This window comes from Rhinopithecus bieti, unplaced genomic scaffold (assembly GCF_001698545.2).
Source record: "Rhinopithecus bieti isolate Rb0 unplaced genomic scaffold, ASM169854v2 scaffold_15796, whole genome shotgun sequence".
Classification (NCBI taxonomy): domain Eukaryota; kingdom Metazoa; phylum Chordata; class Mammalia; order Primates; family Cercopithecidae; genus Rhinopithecus; species Rhinopithecus bieti.
In genome coordinates, this window is record NW_016808858.1 from 615270 (window position 1) to 638433 (window position 23164).

At 36.9% G+C, this 23164-nt stretch overlaps 1 protein-coding gene across 2 annotated transcripts in view; it reads right to left on the minus strand.

The window, feature by feature from the left end:
- GRM5 (glutamate metabotropic receptor 5) overlaps nucleotides 1-23164 on the minus strand; it is a 595687-nt gene that overhangs the window by 59435 nt on the left and 513088 nt on the right. For both annotated transcript variants that reach the window (XM_017887662.1, XM_017887663.1), the window contains exon 8: nucleotides 2807-3746. In XM_017887662.1, the coding sequence (XP_017743151.1) occupies nucleotides 2807-3746 (940 nt within the window). The remainder of the gene's footprint in view (nucleotides 1-2806; nucleotides 3747-23164) is intronic.

Genomic DNA, 23164 nt, shown 5'->3' on the forward strand with positions numbered 1-23164 from the left:
GACCAAACACTTGCCAAAGGTCTCTCCTTACCCTCTTTCAGATTCTAACATCCAAATGCACAGATTGCAAAACTGTAAATAACTACATGGCCCTGTAGGAAAAAAAAGTTAAAAGATTGCAACAAAAATCTTTAGAATTTCTGTTTTCTAGTGGTTGGCACTATCAGTAAAATTTGTTGCTTTTGTTTGTCCCTTTGTTTATTAAATATTTATTGAACGTTACTAGAGAAACATTATAACTACAGCAAAGCATGGGATCAGTGATCCAATTCTAGAGTGGAGACTGATGACCACAGGAGTGAGAGAGATATCTGTAATGTAGGGCACTGTTGTCTTAATCTTATAAAAATTAATAGGACAACTAGGGAGTAAGAGTGTGCACATTTGAAGACAAGCAAAAAAGTACCTACCACATTACTACCATCCCAAATTCATTCAACAAACATATCAAAAATCATTATTGAGCACTTCTGTGTGTCAAGCACCCTTCAAGGTAGTGGTAGGTATTGGAGGCACAGTGATGAGCAAGGTAAAGAAGACCTCCACCCCTAAGGAGCTTGCTCTGCTTAAATTGGAACGTAGGATGTGCTATACAGAATGGCTAGGAGCTGGACAACATAAAGATCAAGATGCCCTGGAAAACTCAGACTGTATAATCAATGTCTCCATAGGTTTGTGCTGCCATTTATAATGCTCTCTTTGTTATTAAGATCATCCAGATTGTGTATGTGGTACAGTAACTTTCACGAGTAAAAGAAGACTGACAATGGTTAACTTAGTTAATCCAATACTTAAGTTAATCAAATACTAAAGAAGTGCTTACTGTGTGGCAGACACTATACACATGTTAACTTATTCATTTCTCACAACCAGTCCCTGAAGAATGCATTTCTTTATCTCCATTTTTCAGAGGAAGATATCAAGGCATAGAGAGGTTAAGTGAATTTGCCTAAGGTTCTGCACCTGGTAAGTGATGCTGCCGGTGCTCTCTAGCACTATACTGTGCTACCTTCAATAAAGTGCCTACTATTTGCCAGCCTTTATACATATCATCTCCTTCACTTTTTACAATCCAGTTTGTCAGATGGTAAAAATAACGTACAGAGAGACGAAGTAGCAGTGCTGTTGTTCAAACCCAAAACAATCTGACTAGGCAGCCAGTGTTCTCTGCCACCACTCCCATGCTGTCTCTCTAAGGAGCTTTCTCTAGTGAGTTTTTTAGGTGATCAGACATAGACTCACAATTCCCTCCCTCCATCAATATGCTTGTTTTATATACTCGTCTTTCCTGGAAGATTCTGTTTACAGATTGGACTTGAAGAAAAGCTGATAAAACAAAAGTTTGAAAAATAAATTTTCTTAGCCAAAAGGAAAGGCTGATCTTGCAGAAATTTCAGACAAAGAATGGTTCGTAGAGGAGTCAGGAAGGCAGTTGGAAAATAGGCCAGCAGGTTAGATATATGAAAGGCCTGCTGTGTACAGACCATGACATCGCCAGGATTTATTGAAGAAGAAGACACGAATTACAGTTTAATTGAATGTCTTGTACAATATACGTAGAAAGAGATTAGAAGTGTAAAGCAAGTAGAAAAGAGTTGAAAGAAGTAAGGGTACAAGTTAATAATGTAAACGAATTGGACCTTGTGGATAAAATTCAACTCTCCTCTGAGTTATTTTCAAACCTCAGCAGACACAGTATCTTTACCATCATAACAAGTCATGCTTTGAAGATTTAGGGCTGACAGAAAAGTAGGACTTTATGCAGGCTAAGTGATGGTATAGGAGAATAGTTCAAGCAATGTTATTTAGATATGTAGCTTCCATTTGAAAGCTACGTATCTTCCATGTATTTAGGTTTTAGAAATACCGTTAAATTTCAGAAGAGTTAGCAGGGCTGATGTCCTGACCAGCTCTTTTGATGTGTGCTTCTTAGATAGAGGCAATCCTTAGTCCCAATGATCAACAATCGGTGCTGCCTTTTTGGTACTTCAACATTTTTCCCAAGCCACTGATAACATGATCTTGTCTTTTGAAGTGCTTTGGGATCATTTATCACATAAGAAAGTTCCTAACATGGGGGTAAAACATTGGCTTTTGGCGCTAGATTCTTTTCAGATTGAAATGCTCAAATAACTACTACCTGTGATATTGAACTTGGAGTGAGATGAGACTATAGGCAAAAAAGAATTGGGAAACTGGTTGTTTTAATACGCAAAGTCACTTAGTTGTTTTGTCCTTTTCAGCTGCTTAGACATCTCCCAAAGATTTCATCTTGCCCATTAAGAACTAAAATATAAATCTTACATTCTTGTGCCTCTATTGGATGGACATTTAAGCACTCTTCTGGCTTGAAAAAGGTTTAGGCACATGCAAGTGCAGTCCGATGTGTTGAGTTCTTGGCATTCTGCTCTCAGTATAATCTTTGTTAGTAATATATTTTTACTCTGTTCTGGTGAGCTAGAATTTAACCCACAATGTAACTCTGTCCCCTCAGAACTCGAGGGCCCTTGCCTTGGCTTTATGACCTAACTCTGCTCTGTCTCACCTCTCAACCTTACTCCCCATATGCTGTAACTCTGGTTTATTAGAGATTTCGACTTCCATGTTTCTAGACTTGGCCTAAGTAACTGGACCCACATCCCATTAACCCCATAAATACCATTTTATGAGAAGGTCCATGACCTAAGGCACCCTGCCTCCCATGGTTTCATTTACTCAGATTTCTCCCATTTAAAAGACCCAGGAAACACATGCCTCTGCTTCAGCTGTAGGGGCCAGCGCCCCTCTAAGCCCCCACAACTTTTACCTTAAGGTTTCCCCAGAGGAGCCCCTTCTCTTCCACAGGTTGACTAGGCTGCTGGATCTGCTGGCTGCGGAGGATGACTTGCCATCCCCTACATGCATGCGTACCACAGTAGATGTGGTGAAGGCGCTGCGCACATTTCTCTCTGGTTTGGCCAGGATGATGTACACCTTCGGCACAAACATGCAGCCTAGGGCCACTGTGGCACTGAGGCTGACCGAGAAACACATGGTGATGATTTTGTAGTTGCTGCCAAAGTAGATTGGTACAAAAGCTAGCCATATAATGCAGGTCGTGTACATTGTGAAGGCGATATACTTGGCCTCGTTGAAGTTAGCTGGAACATTTCTGGTCTTGAATGCATAGAAGGTGCAGCTCAAAATCAGCAATCCATTGTATCCAAGTGGAGTGACAACTCCTAGGTTAGTGGTGTTACAGATCAGGTAGACTTCTCGAATGCTTGGGTAGTCATGCATTATGTCAGGAGGCTCCATTATAAAGAGGGCAACAATGATGCCCAACTGGATGCATATGAGAATGAAAGCAATCACTAGCTGGGCACAGGCACTCATGAATCTGGGCTTTTTGGTACAGATCTTCTTCTTGCTGCCAGCCAGGATCCTTGCAATACGGTTGGTCTTTGTTACAAGGGCTGAGTAGCTCATGGCTGGGGAGAGACCAATGCCAATTCTCTGAAGGTAGCAGTAAATCTGTTTGGGCTTTGCAATGAGGCAGAAGGTACATAAGTAGCCCAGGCAGATGCCAGCAAGGATAATGTAACAGAGTTCCCTGCTTGAGGACTTGACTACTGGTGTATCCCGGTAAATGATGAAGACTGCAGTAACAAACAGGGTGGCTAGGAGGCCAAGGCAGGCAAACACCACAGCTGCAATGGGTTCAGGGTCACCCCATCGAAGATACTGTACTGGAATCAAATCACAACCTGCAGAGACACAAACACATATTGTAAAGGAGGAAGAGATGTTGACTTGGGTCACATATCCCTAAGCTATAAGCAACTGTTTATGACCATTTCAGTTTGTTCCCCATCTCTACCTTTCTAATATCAGAATCTCATGCTACTCATTGTTTTATGTATTCATTTAGAAAATTTTAATGATGATATTACTGAACACATACATGGTCTGTGATAGGAACTATTCTAGGTTCTGAAACGAAATAATGAAGAACATGTTTCCTGCCCTCATAAAAAAAAATCAGTGGCCTTTTAAACAATTATAACTGTGATAAGGTTCATGAAGAGGTATAATATGGGTTCCTAAGCAGTCTCTGGAAGCAGCAAAGACCTCCTACAATAGGAATTATCAAATAAATGTGTTGGTTTGATGGAGTTGGGAATTTCATAGGCTTGGCAAACTTACAGTTAAACTATGTTAACTGTAAGGAAGAGAGTCATGAAAGGAAGCCATTGTGTGACAGTGTAACAAGTGGCCTAAGATGAGGCTGGGAAGTAGGCAGGAAGGGGATCTTGGAGTTTAGAGAGTCCTAGATCAGTAGGAAGTTATTCTGAGGATCTATGTAGAGCAACGACAGGATCAGATGTGTGTGTGTGTGTCTGTTTTAAACATTTCTTTGGTTGCTATGTGGGTTTTGGATGAGATAAAGGTGTGGACACATTTAAGACTTATTTTAGAGCCATATAGAGTGTTTGAATGAATGTGGGAGTGTGTGAAAAGTGAAAAAGGTCTGAAATATGACCAACACTAGTAAAGAAATTTCAGAGAATCTTGTGGTTTAGATGTTTTAGAAGATTCTGTTATAAAAAAAGGAGGATATTCATTTTTATAAGAAAACCGACCCCAAAGGCAAACAATTGGCAGGCCAGGGAAGTGCACCACTCTCAAAATCATTCCTTATTTATGACATGCAGTTTTTAAATTATTTCTTGATTATGTAGCAGAAAAGCAGCTATAGAATATAGCATCATTTGGATTATCTGTCCTTTGCAATTTTTTAGGACAGTGGTTCTCGAAGTTGGCTACACACTAGAATCACCAAGAATACACACACACACACAGACACACATACACACACACACACACACACACACACACACACACACACATATAAAATCCTGAGACCTGGGTGTCCCATTGGTTGAGCTTCTGACTTAATTTGTCTGAGTGTTACCTGGGCGTCAGGATTTTTTAACAATACTGTAAGTGCTTCTAATGTGCAACCACAGTTGAGAACCATTGTTCTAGGAGGATCATTGTTGTCAGTTCGACTTTTAAAGAAAATAGAATTGAGATAGCTTCACTGAGTAACTAGGAAAGGAGGCAAGTAATCTGGAGCACTGGACATTTGAGAAATATAGCAGAAATGACTAATTTCATGTCAATATCTATTCTTCCCTTCATTCTCAGGAACAGACCTCTAATATCATTTGCGATGGTAAAGGCATCAGTTACAATACTACATTTTTCATCAACCATTGCTGTGAAATGTGGCATATGAGTAGTAGGTTTTAACCAATAACATGTAAACAGAGGATTCCTAAAAGTAAAGTGACTCATGGTAGAAAGTAACATATTTCCCTTATTTACTTTCTTCTTCTGCTGTCTGGCATATAAACCTGATGGCTAGAACTCCAGCAGTTGTTTTGGACTTTAAGGTAACTTGAAGGACAGAACATGTGTTCTGGGTTTGGAAGAGAAAAATAGTTGGGGCTCCACTCCCTGAGAACCATGAACCCCCCACTACCTGTGGACTATGTATATCCACATCTTCTTTGTTTAAGCTTCCTTTATTTATTTTTTTATTGATCTATGTGGGGAAACCAAATCCTTACTGATAAGGAGTAAAGTTTCCTATTAACTTGTCCTGTCCCATGATCAAGGGTGTTGCAGTCAGTGGCTTTGAATATCAATGGTTACTGGGAGGTAGGGGAGGCAACAACAGGTAATGACAGCAAGGAAGCATGTAGTTCTTTCAAAATATGCCTAAGGGAAGCTTCGTTGTAGAAAGGGAAGGGAAGGGAAGAAGGAAGGGAAAGAGAAGTGGAAGGGGAAGGGGAAAGGGAATGAAGGGGAAGGAGAAAGGAAGGAGAAGGGAAGGGGAAAGGGAGGGGAAGGGGAAGGGGAAATGGAAGGAAAGGGAAGGGAAGAAGGAAGGGAAAGAGAAGTGGAAGGGGAAGGGGAAAGTGAATGAAGGGGAAGGGGGAAGGAAGAAAATGGAAAGGGGAAAGGGAGGGGAAGGGGAAGGGGAAATGGAAGGGAAGGGAATTCTTCTTCCCCTTATTTCTGCACTGCTGCTGTTTTGCTTTAAGATGTCGCATTTCAGATAGTACTATTAGTACTATAAATAAAGTCATAATGGGTTTAATAGGAGTTATGAGCTAGCCTGGGATTCTCAGCACATTTTGCAAAATGTTTCTATGGGAAAATGTATTCTTACTCTAAATAATTGTGTATTTAATATCGAAACAAAGGGCTTTAAATTTTAAAAAATTGTGGATAGCTCAGACTAAATACAACTAAATGCAAAACATTTGTGTTATATGGCCTCATTAAGTATAAAAATACATATCTCATTGCTAATTAATATACCTATATCCATATTTCTAGTCATCTACATTCTCATGTGCTTCCTATACAGTTGGAATTCGACCTCTGATACTTCAGTATGCCATAGAGTTTAGGCTTATATTTACAAGTTTGCTCCTTGGAGAGACTGTTTTACAAAAGAAAGTATCTAATCATATATACTCTATATAGATATATTATATCATATACTATATACTTTTTTTTTTTTTTTTTTGAGACAAGCCCATCGCTTCGCCCAGGCTAGAGTGCAGTGGTGTGATCTTGGCTCACTGCAACCTCTGCCTCCTGAGTTCAAGCGATTCTTGTGCCTCAGCTGCCTGAGTAGCTGGGATCATAGGCACGTCCAGCTAATTTTTTTATATTTTTAGTAGAGACGGGGTTTCACCATGTTGGCCAGGCTGGTCGAACTCCTTGCTTCAAGTGATCCACCTGCCTCAGCCTCTCAAAGTGCTGGGATTACGGGCATGAACCACCATGTCTATCCCATTCCTATCTTTATTATTTCATAATAGTTCGTTTATAGCAATGATTTAACAATAAAATTTATTAAATATATAAAGGTCTGTTTCTACTGCTAGGTCATAAGCTACTAATGTCTATAGCAATTTACTTATATAAGAAATGTTATGTTTGTATATAGGGCAGGAATCTTTTCATTACCTAAAAGAATGAGCTGGAAAAAGTAATTAAACACTTCAGTTTTACCCCATTTTTTCCTACTGTTCTGCTAAATCTTAATTATTTCTTAATGTAATTAACAGTTTAATTTATAAACACTTTGCATAGAATAACATTTACTATTTTTATCAGATATATTTTTGAACTCTCATGTTCAGCTTATTAACATCTGTGTGAAACTAAAGAAAACTCGTTAGATATATGTGTTAAAAGTGTACATGAGGCTTGCCTCTAATGTGATGTAATTATTTTCACAAATTTATCAGAATTTATATATTTAAATGAATGTTTCTTTTATTTAATGTAAACCATTTAGAAAGTCTTACATTTAGTTTGATGCCGCCATTGCAAAAAATACTGTTGTAACTGTTCTCTAAGAATAGCAAATTGGACTCTGATTAAAGGGTTATAATCACTGAATCTTAGGATTGAATAAGATCTTAGAGTTTCCAAACAATGGATGTGTATCACAATCACTTGGGGAGCCTACAAAACTATAACTCATGAGTCTAAACTCAGAAGATTTTGAGTCAGTACATTGTGGTGGGGCAAAGGAATCTTATTTTGAATAAGCGACTTCAGTGATGCTCTATTAGTCTTTGGTGCTTGGTTTGCAATTCAGCCTTAGAGATTATCAAGCCAAATTCTTACCCATTGTGCAAATGCTTTGTATGATAACTCCAAGATGTACTCATCCTAACCTTACTTAAGGCTTTTTATAAAATATATCGTCTCAAGGGCAGGACTGGTGGTGGCGGTGGGGAGATAGATTGAAAAGGCAGGAAGCTGTGATGGCAAGCGGAGACTGTAAATGAAGAAATCAGTCAGAAGACTATCACAAGGAGACAGAGATGACAAAGACAAAAACTAAGTCACTGTATTAGAGAAAACAATTAGTTGGTAAAGACATTTAAGAACTGGAATTGAAAGAAATTATGAAGAAGATAGAAGAATCAAGAAGAAAATCTTTGTAGCTGATAGCAGTACTGTTAACTAAGATGAGGGCTTAGGAAGCAAAGGGTCACATTTCATGGGAGTCTGACCTAGTGAGCTTTGAAAAGCTATCAGTGTGGAAGTTACGGCTTTAGGAATATCTGTTTATAGAAGCTGAAAATAAGAGACGTGGAAATAAACACAATCAGTGAGGAAATTCTTAGATGTGGATGAGAGCAGAGCCTAGCAGTCTGGTGTAACACCAATACTAAGGAATGAGAGAGGGAGATAATATGTTAGGGAAGATGTAACATTAGACAGAAGGAAGGAAGTGTATCAGAAGCCAAAGGAAAGTGTTAAGTGGATGGCCCACCACAGTCCCCTCTAACAATATCAGTTCTGTTTTACTTCTTAAAATTCTTACCCAAACAGCTTGCACAAAGCTTCAAGTTTCAGGTTCACAGGTATCTCTTCTGACATTAGATAATTATATGTTTTTTTCCCTTCACTAGTATTAGATTTATTTGTTTTGCATAAGGAATGTTATACTAACATGAAACAAAGTCTACCAAATCTCAGAATCTTGGAATAATGCTAACCTGATTATGATATAAATTTAAATTCTCAGTGATAACTACCCCTACTATGTGCACTGTTGTACAAATATCTGTGTAGTTATTGTTTCTAACTTCCTTATTTTCTTCTAATCACTGGGCATTTTTTCCATCAGTGGTTTTATTTTTTATCCTTGTTTCAACCTTACTGTAATGGCAAGTTACTGGAAGTGAATCTAGAGGATACCTAAGAGTCTAAAGTGCATATAATGTATAGTTTTATTATGAGTTAAATCAATTTAGCATATAGTATTATATTTTGAATTAAATAATCTTGATCATGTGAGTGAAATTCCTTCCTAACAAGCATATTGCAGTTTCTCTGGTTCTCAGAAAATGCACAATATTATATTATTTTCTAGAAATGCAGATTAAACATGGATTGGAAAACTGCGGTCCATTTTCTGATAACATCTATTTAGGTAGCTATTCACTTTTCATTTTTCTTCCCTTTTATACTTGATTCATAACTCTGTGGTTCTCTTGTATAATCCATCGTTTCATAGCTTGAACTGACATACATTGAAAATACCAGTTTTTCTTTTTTTAAAGAGGGAAAGTGAGCTGCCAAAACTATATTGTCCACATTCATTCTATTACTTCACTAATGTGTTTCCCATAAGTCTAATAGCAGAATGGATGATCTACTGATTTTCTGGACCCCTAAAAACGATGTGACTGCTCATTCACAGCTGGTACTCATGTTTAGTGTTTGGTTGTTAGTTTTGCAGTATTAATATTCCTGTAGTTACTAGTTTCTAGACTGCTGCATTTTTCAAACCCTGTTCCAGTGTCTCTTCAGGGAGAGATGCCTGATGTTCTGTAAGTTGGGCTCAACAGGAGCTCCTTACTAAGCTCCTACAATTCCTGTATATTTTGGATAAAGGAAATTGCTACTTAGAATCTCTGAGAATAAGATGTATGTGCCCTCAGCTGCTGATTAGGTCATTTCAGGCATACAATGTGAAGAATCTCCGAGAATAAGATGTATGTGACCTCAGCTGCTGATTTGGTCATTTCAGGCATACAATGAGAGGGAAGATATAAGATAGATTATAAAAAATGGATCTATTAGAACTAATATGGGGATACAGAACTGACAAGGGGCTGTTGTGGGTTTCCCCTTTGATATGTGAGCACAGATCTGCCCAGAGCACAAGGTGTTAACTGGTAACTAACAACATCATGCTTGCTTTCCATCTATTTAACAACTAAGTCATCTTTTTGCCTTTCCTTCTTTCTTTACCTCTCTGGATTTGGATCTCATGGATGTTGAACTGGGATCGCAGGGTGATACAGAATCAGAATTCTTTCTGTAGTGTTCATATCCCTGATCCTTTAATAGTTTTTCTTTACTTAGCCTGAGCTAAGGTTTTTCATCACTTCCATAATTCAGAGAATTTGAAGTGATGGGTGTCTGTGTGTGATGTGAGACATTGAGGAAACTCATTTCTCTCTGTAGCACTTACTGTGTTTATAATCCATTTTGTGGTAGGGGGAGTTTGATTGATTATATCATTAAAGTCTGTCTTCTCTACTTGACTAGAAGCACCCTGATGATAGGGAGTTTGTCTCTTTTGCACACAAATGGGTCCTCAGTACTGAGCATAGTGCCTCACTCATGTGGTTAATACAACAATTTATAAATTAATGTATTTTCTATACAATTAAATATAGAATTCTAATTCTAGGGCATGGATAAGTCATTCTCAAGAAACATTTGTGTTGCCTTTAGAAGTCCCAAGTCACAGAACTATTATGTACTGTTTTAGACAGAAGTCTAAAATCAGTTCACTACACCTGAATTTGAGTCTAGTTTCTGGAACCCAAAGAGGGCAAAACTAGATAAGCAGCTCAAAAACTTACTTCCGCCTAGGGATGTGACATGTTTCATGTTAGAAGTATTCCTTGTGGGCAGGTGCGGTGGCTCACACCTGTAATCTCAGCACCTTGGGAGGCTGAGGTGGGCAGATCACAAGGTCAGAAGTTCAAGACAAGCCTGGCCAATATGGTGAAACTCCGTCTCTACTAAAAATACAAAAATTAGCCGGGCATGGTGGCAGGTGCCTATAGTCCCAGCTTCTTGGGAGACTGAGGCAGGAGAATCACTTGAACCCAGGAGATGGAGGTTGCAGTGAGTCGAGATCGCATCACTGCACTCCAGCCTGGGTGACAGAGTGAGACTCCATCTCAGAGAAAAAGAAATATTCCTCGTGCTGACTAGTCATTTGGGACATTTTTAATGACTGATTGATTAATCTAAATTTTGAGTAACTCACTGGATCTGAATAGAGGAAAGAATGAGATATTAACCAGTAAAGTCATTATTTAAAAAGTGCCATCCAACTATTAAGGTTAGATAGATGTACTTTTCTTAAGAAGGTTGTTAATCATAACTTTTGTTTTCATTTTTTTTTTTTTAGTTTAGGATAGAAAAGAAATAGAAAAGTTCCCAAGTTTTCTTCAAGGAAGGCATATTCTATAGTTGATTGATTTTTACCATTACCTTAGCATGAAACAAAACATGGCATGATCACTTTCTCCAATAAAAATATAGTCTTTATCCAAGGTGTTAGACAAGTTTTATTGGTAACTGCCCCAATAGGAAGCTGTCATATTCCTCTTTATATCAGTATCAAAAAAAAAAAAAAAAAAGAGACTAACATTTATTGAATGCTTACTATGTGTCAGGTGCTATCCCAGAAATTTTATGTAATCTTCACTATAAAAAATGAGGTAAATATCATTATTTCTATTCTTCAGAGGGGACAATAGGAAGTTTAATTAGATATGTTAACTTTCTGGGACTGAGATTAAAACTCTGTGGTTATCTACTAACTTATTTAGTTAATTTATTTATTTTATCTTTGCTACATCAGGGGAGGCAACTTGGTCAATTACTCCTCTGAAAGAAGTCCCGAGTCTATTTAGTAGGAAACAGAATCATGATTAATTAACAATGTCTGCATGGGCAAGGTGGGGCTAGTGGTGGCATAACTATTTGATAGCTTTATCTTAACATAAATCCATTCTTCCTCTTGAGAAATCTCATTGGTTCAAACCCTTCAGCAAGATTTTCATTCTGGGCTATGTGTCCTGAGAGTTGCTGGCCAGAGACATTGATTGATCAGTTGTTTTTCTTGGGTTCCTAAAGTTTCCTAAGCATAGAAAATGTTGTGAATGATCATTCATGGGACATTCCCAACTTTGCTATAGAGTAGACTCATAGCCATCCATTTGTCACTGGACCTAGCCTATTCCCCATCCTTCAAGGTTTATTATACATCTCATTTTAGATTCCCTTAATTGAATTCCTTCACAGAGCTGAAAATTCAGAGTTATAGCTTTTATTTTTGTTTTTTTATTGGTTATATTTTATAGGGGAATTTGAAATTGTGTGCAAAGATTTCTTTTATAATTAAGACATAAAGAATGATTTAATAGTACTGCAGAGTACTAAAGGGAAATGTGATCACAGATGCACATTTGTAGGGAATAACTTTGAAAAATATGACTTCCGGTCATACCGCACATGAATAAGAATGGAAAAACACAGCATGTGAATTTAAATAATAAAGTGTGCTAACTGGAACAATTCCCTCTCTTTCTACTTTTCTCCTGTCCCTTTTCACTAGCTAACTTCTCCTTATTCTTCTATTTTCCAGATTCTCTTTAATAATTACAACTTTTCTGATTCCCTGAGCCTGACTGACAGGTTCCTTTCATGTGGTCAAACAGCTCCCTGGGCCTGTACCCCTCATAGCACTTGCATTCATACTAATTGTGTATTAGTATTGTCTCTTTGACATGGTAGATTGAGCAATTTGAGAGCAGGAAACTGTTTCTTTGCTTATTGTTGTATTTCTAGTGCTAGTCCTAGTACCTGGCACACAATAGGCAGTTAAATAAGTTGAATGAATGAACGCGTGATTAACAAAGAAGAGGGCAAGTAAAGAATAAGGAGACATGCACTTCATTTTCAGCTTGCACACAAATATTTCCTATTAATACGAGCCTTTTACTCTGTGTCTCAATTTTTTCATACATGAAATGAAAATAACACAGACTTCTCTTATCTATAATTAGGGTTTTAATCTGGAGAAACTTTTGTAGAAGAATTCACAGATGAGAAATTAAAGACCAATGACCTGAAAAAGGTCAGTGAAGCGATTTCTTAGAAATAAATTTATAAAATGCTTAAAGTTGTTTTTGTATTTTATTGAAATAAAATATTAAACTCATCATTTAAAAACCTATAGAGTATCAGTGGAATTTTACACACATAATAGGAGCTATAATTTGGGTTTTACGATTCATTTCTATTTACCTTTGCTAGCTTGCCAGACCCTTGTCAAGATCCCTTTCCTGTAGTTTTAGTCAGACTCATAAAATTGCTTATTTTGCAAATAAGCTGCATACTAAAAAGCACTTTCCTCCTGTAGCTGGTCTTCCATCCAAATGTTCAATAGCTTTCTGATTTTATGATTCAGAATTTTGCAACCACTCTGCAGGCCCCACTGTATTCTCTCTGTGTTCCCACATACCCTTGATTTTCTTTTCCTTTGAGGCATACCAGGACTGTTCTAAGACCTTAAATTACATTACCTTTCTTAAGAAAGTCTGCAAAATTGTATGCATATTCTGCCACAGATTTTAACTCCCCTTTCTCTTCCCAAGCCTATTTGTTCCTAAATTTTCAGTATCATAATATTGTAAGTATTCTCCAATTGAGCTATGGGCATACATTTAACTAACTCAAATGCTCATGTTTATTATAGAAAGAAAATATGGGGACAAAGTGCACACATGTAAGAAAAGTGTACAAGGGGAAAGATTAATGCCTCATCCCACCCATTAAAGAGATCGAACATTGTTCACACAGCACAGCTACATTTCTCTCTTGAGCACCTACACCATTCATAGCACTTGGTCCACACTATGGTGATAAAAAGGTAATTGTTTGTTCCTTTAAAATAACATATTTACCAAATGCTCAGGCTCTGTGACTTTACTCTGCCAGGCATTGTGTTGAACACTTTATTCTTATTACCTTCTTTAATACCTACAAGGTTCTCATGAGATAGGGACCATTATTTCATCTATTTTCAGTTAAGGAAACTATTTTCCATTGGAACTTAAGAGCATTTGAAAGGAACCATAGAAAGAGAAACACAGACATAGAGAAAAGCAGAAGAAATGTAAAGGAAACCGCCAAAATCAAAAATCAGATATGCAGAGGAAAAAACGCTACAGCATAGTAATGTATCACAAGAGAATTACAATGTCTTTAGGAATTGTTGCTGATAGTTCAGATGGGAAATCAGCAAAAGCTCTAGGAGGGAAGTGATAATACCTATCTGCCTACATCTTAAGGATTAGTGTGAGGACCATATAAAATAACTTGAACAATGGCATAATAATTATGAAGTGAGAGAAAGAGGAAATGGGGAAGTGTATACACAAAACGGTGTGACTCAGCATCTGCTAAAGTGCCTGTTTTATTAGATTATCCTATATTATTATGGGGAAAAGCCAGGCTATTTTCTCTTTCTAGCTTGTTTAGGTATATATTGCCCCAAGTAAATGGTATTATATTGTCTTAAATTGTAAGTACAAGGCAGCCCATAATGCTTTGAATTTTTCATCACTTCAATTAATGTGATTTTTAAGAGGTGTCAGCCGGGCGCGGTGGCTCAAGCCTGTAATCCCAGCACTTTGGGAGGCCGAGACGGGTGGATCACGAGGTCAGGAGATCGAGACCATCCTGGCGAACACGGTGAAACCCCGTCTCTAATAAAAAATACAAAAAACTAGCCGGGCGAGATGGCGGGCGCCTGTAGTCCCAGCTACTCAGGAGGCAGAGCCAGGAGCATGGCGGGAACCTGGGAGGCGGAGCTTGCAGTGAGCTGAGATCCGGCCACTGCACTCCAGCCTGGGCGACAGAGCGAGACTCCGTCTCAAAAAAAATAAAAAATAAAATAAATAAATAAATAAATAAATAAAAATTAAGAGGTGTCAAGATAGGAGGAATTTATCTGCTTCATTTTACTCATATAATATATCAATGCTTTATGAAGCATTTTTCCAAGTAGGTTAGATAATGCAGTAGTTAGCACTGTATCATAATGTTTTATGTTCTAAGGGGAAAATGTGATAATTTATTTTGGGTAAGCTACATTGACCAAAAACTGAAATCAACGAAACCACATTATTGTCTTCAGTCTGGCCATATCAGAATGGTTTTGGACNATAAATAAATAAATAAAATTAAGAGGTGTCAAGATAGGAGGAATTTATCTGCTTCATTTTACTCATATAATATATCAATGCTTTATGAAGCATTTTCCAAGTAGGTTAGATAATGCAGTAGTTAGCACTGTATCATAATGTTTTATGTTCTAAGGGGAAAATGTGATAATTTATTTTGGGTAAGCTACATTGACCAAAACTGAAATCAACGAAACCACATTATTGTCTTCAGTCTGGCCATATCAGAATGGTTTTGGACCACAATGCCATTGTTTTGGTCAGACCACAAATTTACCATTGTAAAGAAGAACATGGTGAACATTTTTCATTGAGTCGTTTCTGGCAAGATGAAAACTGGTTTATGTTCTTTTCTGGGACCTGTTTTGATAAGTTCCATTAAGAGAGAGAATTTCAGCACTTTTTTTTCTTCTTTAGTCAGTGGCGTTTACAAGTTTAAATACACTGTCTTTTGACTCATCTTGTAGGAAAAAAATTATTAATTATTAGAAGTTAATGAAGATTGAGAAATTGGAAGAGTAAGAAGGCAGTTTAGAATTTATCAATGTGTAAGCCCTGGCGTCTCATTTTAAAAGAACCAAAATACAGCATTGCTGTTTTTAGTGTTAACTGAAACAACTTTATCAAGCTTATTGTTTGAAAACAAAAACAGTGCACACAATTTTTCACTGCAATTTAGAGATCCTGTTAGAAAGAATCCAGTGATTCACAGTCACTTCCATATTTCCTGCAGCAGTATCTCAAGGAAAAAGTACTAGTTTTACAGAAAGATGGAACAGGGTCTGAGCCTTACTCTGCGACTTAGTGAGTAATCATGAGCACGGATATTTTCTATTTTCAAACTCAGTTTTCTGTAAAATGGAAATCATGATTCCAACCTTTTTTAAAGTTTATTTTTACTATTTTAATTTTTATGAGTAGCTAGTAGGGATCCTAACCTTTTTGAGGTGTCAGGAGGATTACGTGATAGAACACAAACTTCCTATACTGATAGGCGACAAGTACTCAATACATGGGGGATTTCTTTCCTTTCTTCCATCCTGTATTCATTTCCTTAGTGAATATTCGTTGAATATCTACTATGTTCTAGGAGCTTTGTATTCTCAAATGAGGAAAATACACAAAAGTTACTGTATTTTGGTTTGTATCCTAGCTGAAGGATCAACAGTATATGATCAGCAAAAATACATTAATACATAAACAATATAAAATAGTATGAGGTGATATAGAAGGTAGAGAAAAGAAGAGGTAGAACTGGATACGAGGGGTGTTAGTTTGTAGTATTAAACAGGTTGCTTAGGGTAGACATTTGAGCAAGGACTTGAGGAAGGAAAGAGTAATAGTCATGTGGTTATCTGCAGTGAAGCCTTCTAGGCAGATAACTGCTAGGGAAATTATTGTGGGATAAGAGCCTTTCTGACCTTTTAATGGAAGAACAAAAGGACCAATGTATTGGGAAGAAGAACCAGATGAAGTGAAGGGAAAAGTAGGTCAGACACATAACAAAGGACCAGGTCATACAAAACAGGAATTTGTAAGTACTTTGGCTTTTACTTTGAATGAAATGGGAAATCAGTGTAGATTCTTATACAATGGAGTAACATGACCTGGCTTATTTTCTAAAATGATATCTCTGCCTGGAATGTAGAGGAGAGACTGTAAGTAGGGGCAAAGGTAGAATCAAGGAGAAAAGTTAGGAGGTTATTTCAGCAGGAAGATGATTAATGATGATTGTTAGGCACTTTTACTGGAGGTAGTGATAAGTGGTGGAATTTGCGATATGAAGGAGGAGCCAATGGGATTTCTTTACTGACTAAAGGATGTGCAAGACGTCAGCAGATTAACTCCAAAGTTATTGGTCTTACCTAATGAAAGAATGTGTTTATCATCAGATGAAATGTAATAGTAAGGATAAAGCAGCCTGGGAGATCAAGAAGGTAAAGACCTGGATTTCAGTGATGGAAGTGTAGAATTTAAGATATTTATTAGATATTCAAATCAATATGTCAAGTAGGCAACAGAATATTTAAGTCTGGAGATTAGGTGAGAGATCTGGACGATACTTAACATCAAAATGTTTATTGTATAGATGATATTTAATGGCATGAATAAAACTGGATATGATCACCAATGAAGCAAGTGTAGACAGAAAAGAGGATCAAGACTGAGCTGTGGAGCACTCCAACACAATAGCCTTCATTTTATTTAAAACACATAAATGTAAAAATATCAGTGGCAATAGATGTTAGATTCTTTTTGGGAAGGTTAATTTTTTTATTTTAATTTTGCCAGTGGAGGAAAATATCAAAAGTGTATAATGAAGTGATCAGTGAAACTAGAAACCTTTTTTATCAGGGACAATGATAAGATAAAAAAACAAATGGCGGGTGCCATGTAGTATTGTCACGGCTCATGGCTTTCTGGGATTTCCAAGTCACCATTAAACTTCTATAATTTATTCATTTAGAATCAGAAGGGCTAATAAGCTAATCTAAGTGAAGTTAAAAGAGATATTTATAACAATAAGCTTAGTTCAACAAATAAAAATTGTCTACTCTTTGTCAGTCATTGGGCTAGACAGTCGTTGACTTAAAAGGATCTTACTTTCAAATGTAGAAGACATTTAATAAACACATGTTAGCCTGGGCGCAGTGGCTCACGCCTATAATCCCAGCACTTTGGGAGGTCGAGGTGGCCTAATATGGTGAAACACCGTCTCTACTAAAAATACAAAAAATTAGCCGGCGTGGTGGCACTCGCCTGTAGTCACAGCCACTCTGGAGGCTGAGGCTGGAGAATTGCTTGTACTTGGGAGGTGGAGGTGCAGTGAGCTGAGACCGCGCCACTGCACTCCAGCCTGGGCGACAGAGCGAGACTCTGTCTCAATAAATAAATCAATAAATTTAAATAAATAAACACAGGTTAAAACTTTCCCCGAATTTTCTTGTTCATTCATTCTTAAATCAATCCATCTATCTCTCTATTCATTTTTCATTACTATATTTTTAAAACTTTATTAACAGTGGAGTGATAATAGTATTCTTGAACAGTTAATGGGCACTAAACTATTTGTATGCTGTAAGATTGCTCTAATAATCTTATGAACTAGTTACTACTGTTATCTCGATTTTATGGAAGAGAAAGCTGACACTCATAGATAAAAATTTCCGTGCTTTAAGTCGCACAATGAGTAATTGGTGGAGTGTGAATTTGAACATGGGCATGTTTGACTCCAATACTTTTTGATTTAAACCACTACACTCTTAGAAGAAAATAAAGATGAATTGTTGCAGATTGGTATTGTATGCAGCCCAAATTCTCAGCTGTACTTTGTTACACTACATTTGCCATAAATTCAACTGCCTTAGATTGTACTGTTGAGTGTGTAATGTAGTGAACTTATCTAGGGAAACCTAAAAAGTGCTTAGAGACCTGGGAATTCTATTGTTAAACAAAACAGTCACTTTCTTTTACAGCTGATCACCATTATGTTTAGTATTTAGGAAAGGTTAGTTCCCATAATAGGGGCTTTGATGAAAAAGCGACCGTGAAATGGTGGTGTACTTGCTCTGAATATTATACTGGAAAAAGTATTTTGAGACACACACACACATTCTTTAGATATGACATGTATCATTCCTTATGGTCTTTTTTTCTGCCTGAAAATTCATTTCAGTTTTACCTGGTTAGCATCTTGTTTTCACATACATAAATTCCCTTTCCACCAGAAGCTATCTCTGAACTTCCAAGACGTGGTTAATTTCCTCTCATCAACATTTACTCCATCCTAGCACTTTCTTTCCTTCCTTCATTCATTTCCGCATTTCCTCCCCTTTTTTTTCTTTCACTATACAAACATTAAATTGGTTCCTATACTATGGCAAGGATACTTAATATACTGAAATTGCCTCTTTATTTTGCATGTGTCTCTGGTCTAGGCTCTGGGATACTTGAGAGTAGGAACTGGGGCTCGATCACTACTGTGTGCCCAGTACCGGATCTAGTGCTATGTTTGGCAACTAGTTGGAACTCAAATATTTGCTAATGAATAATTTCATCCTTTTTGCCACCACTGCATTTGGTATGTGGTTTAATTATTGTATGTATTATATGTATAATTTAATGCAATTATTTAAGGTTGGGTATCTTCCATTTACATTAGTATCATCAGAACTTAGCACAGTGTTAAAAAAAAAAAAAAAGAGTAGGAACCTGATAAAATATCTTTTGCTGAATGAATTAATGAATGATAGATAGCCAACTGTATAGTATATGCTCCTGTTCAGATTACTGTCTAAACTAGAAACCAAGAAGCTAGATAGGAGAATTCTGAAAGCTTATTCCAGTTTCAATTAACAAGAACTATTTATTACAATTGTAATAATAAACTAAACTTGTTTCTCATCTAAACTCATAAGAAATTTCCCCTAAAGAATCAGAAACAAATAATATTTAATTCCCTCCTTTCCTCATCTAAGTTTAATTACAATAGTCAAATAGCCAGCACATTTTAAGCACATTTGGAATAAAAAATATTAGAGCAGCCTGGAGATAATTAACATGTGACCAGCTTGAAGCTGATTTTTTTTCTTCTATAATTTTCTGAAAATATGGGGCTCTAAAATGTGATTGTGGAGAGAGACAGGCAGTATAGCATAAAAATCCCAGAATCATAGCACCTGGGATTTCTTTTCCACCAATTTTGTGATCTTGTCCATGTATAGAATGTTCCTGAGTTTTGTTTCATTCAACTGTAAAATAATAATATCTACCTTAAAGGATTCAAAAAGATAATGCTTAAGATAGTTATAATAATTGGAAATGAAAAGTAATCCTCTCCATGTTTTTATTTACTGTGCTTATTTATTAAAAGGTTAAAAAAAAAAAAAAGTCCCAAGAAAAGTAGGCCAAGTTGAGGAACACAAATGAAATGCACATTTGTAAAAAGAGAGCAATTCAAATGCGGGAGTTATAAAACCTGCCAGTGGTTTCACCTCTTGGAGTTCATCCTCTGCTCCCTTCTTTATTCTCACCAACATCTCTTTGTGTAACTCTGTGGCTTTTTTCCTCTTAAGTGAAGAGACAAATGTTCCAACCTCCAAAGCAATTAGGTAACTCAGGGAACCAAAGGAACTTCCTAGAGAATGTCCCTATTGACATTAAGCTGTTGATACGCATTGCCTTGGAAGGAATAAAATGGAAGCGTTTTACAGCTTTGAACTTATGTAAGATACATTTCTTTTATGATTGAAAAGCAGGAGATAATGCTAACTTCCTGTCATAAGGCTTCCCACCTGGTTACTTCTTGAAAGACACAATATTTTTGCTCTTTCCTTTTACTTAGTTTATTGGAAGGTTGGCAGCATCTGGTAAGTCCCACCTGGAAGTGTTTCTGTGGCTTTGGACTGGGGACCTAAAGATCTTTAGAGCTCTTACTACTTACATCTCCTCCTAAATTCTTTGATAAAAAACAAATTAAAGATTCTTTCTAGGACAATTTTTGCAGATATGTGGCAGGGAATGGTGTCCCAGAAAAGCATCTTGGCAAAGGCTTTTAGATAATTCTCTGAATGTCTATCTCAAATTGTTGCCTTTCACTACTTTTTCTCCTTTCTTTCTCAAACCAGACCACACTTTTCTCAGAGAACTAATTACCTTGTTCTATTGATTTTAATTCCTAATCAAATCTTTGTTGCTTTTGATTCACACTACATTGTCCTTATCCAAACCACTGGTAGATTCACACTGATTTTTGCAAAATTTCCCTACTCTTATCCTCTTTTTATAATTCCCAACTTAGTCTTACGTTTTAAAATCTTATCTTTTAGTGTTAAATATTTGAATAGCTCAGATAGTATGGAATCATTTAAATTATAAAATTTTTAAATATGCTGAGAAAAGTATAAATGGTATGGAACAAATAAAGTCTATATTAAAAAAGTTAATATTTTGTCATATATGTTTCAAATTATACATACACACACACACAAGCTATAATTAAAACCTGTTTTGTAACTCCCATCTAACTCCCTTTCTTCTCTTACCAGATGATACTGCTATTCTGAAATCTGTATCCTTCCTTTTCATGTTTTTATACAATATCTACTCTTCACATTGTGACTATGTAAATAATATTTATAAAGCAGCCCATCATGATTGCATTTTCTTTTCTTTTCTTTTCTTTTCTTTTCTTTTCTTTTCTTTTCTTTTCTTTTCTTTTCTTTTTTCTGAGATGGAGTCTCGCTCTGTCACCCAGTCTGGAGTGCAGTAGCGTGATCTCCACTCACTGCAACCTCTGCCTCCCAGGTTTCCCAGCTTCAAGCGATTCTCCTGCTGCAGCCACCTGAGTAGCTGGGATTACAGGCGTGCACCACCGTGGCTGGCTAATTTTTTGTATTTTAAGTGGAGACAAGGTTTTGCCATGTTGGCCAGGATGGTCTCGAACTCCTGACCTCAGGTAATCCACCCAATGCAGCCTCCCAAAGTGTTGGGATTATAGGCATGAACCACTGTACACAGCACAGTTTCTTTCATATTCAATTTTTGAATATTCCTGGAGATAATCACCTTGCTTAAAACTATTCTCTCCACTGGAATGTAAACATTATAAGACCAGATAGTTTTATCAGTTTTGTTCATAGAAATATTTTCAGCATTTAGAACATTGCCTGAGATGGGGTTCACAACACTCTACTCCAAAATATGGCACTTTGGCATATTGAATATTTTAAGCTGAAGGAGTTTGAGAAACAGCAAGTGTGGAAAGACTTTATGTCCTTCTCACACCCTACACCCCTGAAGCAGGTCATAAGACCCTCACGTGAGAGGTGCCCTTCTTAGACCTGGAGCAAAGGAGCATCCTTATCTCAGAGGAATCTGAAGGAACAGGCCTTGCTAAGTTTACCTGAGTTTACTCATGCCCTTTGTCCTATCTCCTTTCTCTACAACTCTTCATTTTACATCAAACCTAGCATACAGTCAGGTTTAACTGCTTCTTCAGGTCCTTAAGAAGGCTCCAGTGTTACATAAAACTTATAGTAAATAAATACGTATGCTTTTCTTTTGTTAATCTGTCTTTAGTTACAGGGGCCCCAGCCAATGAACCTAAGATGGGTAGAGGGAAATATATATATTTCCTCCCCTGCACCTGGAACAGTGAAAGTGCTGGATACACATTTATTGAATGAGTGACTAGATGACTGAATGGATGAATAAATGTTTTACAATTTCCCTTAAGATAAACTTTAAAATATTTACCATAGTTTACAAGGCTCCCCAAAAGATGGTCTTTGCTTTCTTGTCTCATTTCTCCCTTATAGTGTCAGTTCCATTTTAGTTCCTATGTTCTGTGTCCACAACACTCTTCTCTTTCATTTTAGTTTGGCCAGTTCCCATCATTACTCTAATTTTTGCATGCCCGCAATTCATTGAAGAGGCAATTTTAAATATCACCTAAGTTAGCTTTTACTGTTATGGGCTCTCACACCATTCTAGTCTTCTCTGTTGTCAATACTCAGTATCTTATTACTTGTTAATATTTGGGAAAATAATCTCCATGAGGGCAGGGATCCTCTTTATCCTATTCACTGCTAGCATAGGTACCTGTTAATTATAAGACAAAGAATAACTGCTTGCTGTCCTCAATGAAAATAAGTTGAACTGGGGACATGGCCTATGTTCTGACCTCCTCCTCCATTTATTTCTCATTTCTTTCATGTCTTCTTGGTTTTCATACCAGATTGTCTTTATTTCTCTACCTAATTCCTGGTTACTGGTTCCTAAGAATTTGTGACTGCTATTGAGAATATGGCTGGCTTACAACATTTTAATGACTTTATTGATGAAGATACATTCTCATAATATTCAACGCTCTGCATACATGTTTATACACACACACACACACACTCACATGTATTTATGTGTAAAAGAAGGAACCTTAATCCTACCACCTGTGAACATCTTAACATTAGGTAGCCTTCATTTAGGATATTTTTCTATGAAAAAATATATACACATACAAATAGTATATGGCTAAATATATAGGTAGACATTAATGTCAGTTGATTGCTACTTTGTTTTCTGAAAAATTGTTTAATTCCGGGTGGGCTCAGATCTCTTAGCCATGCTAATAATCTTACAGGAGATCTCTTAGCCATGCTAATAATCTTATAGGATTGTGTTGGCATAAAATGAAATAACATTTCCAAGATGCTGCAAACAGTTCCTGTCACATAGAAAGCATTATATATGTACTGGTTGTTATTATCACAATGAAGGCACTGACCCAAAGGTAACTTGAGCTG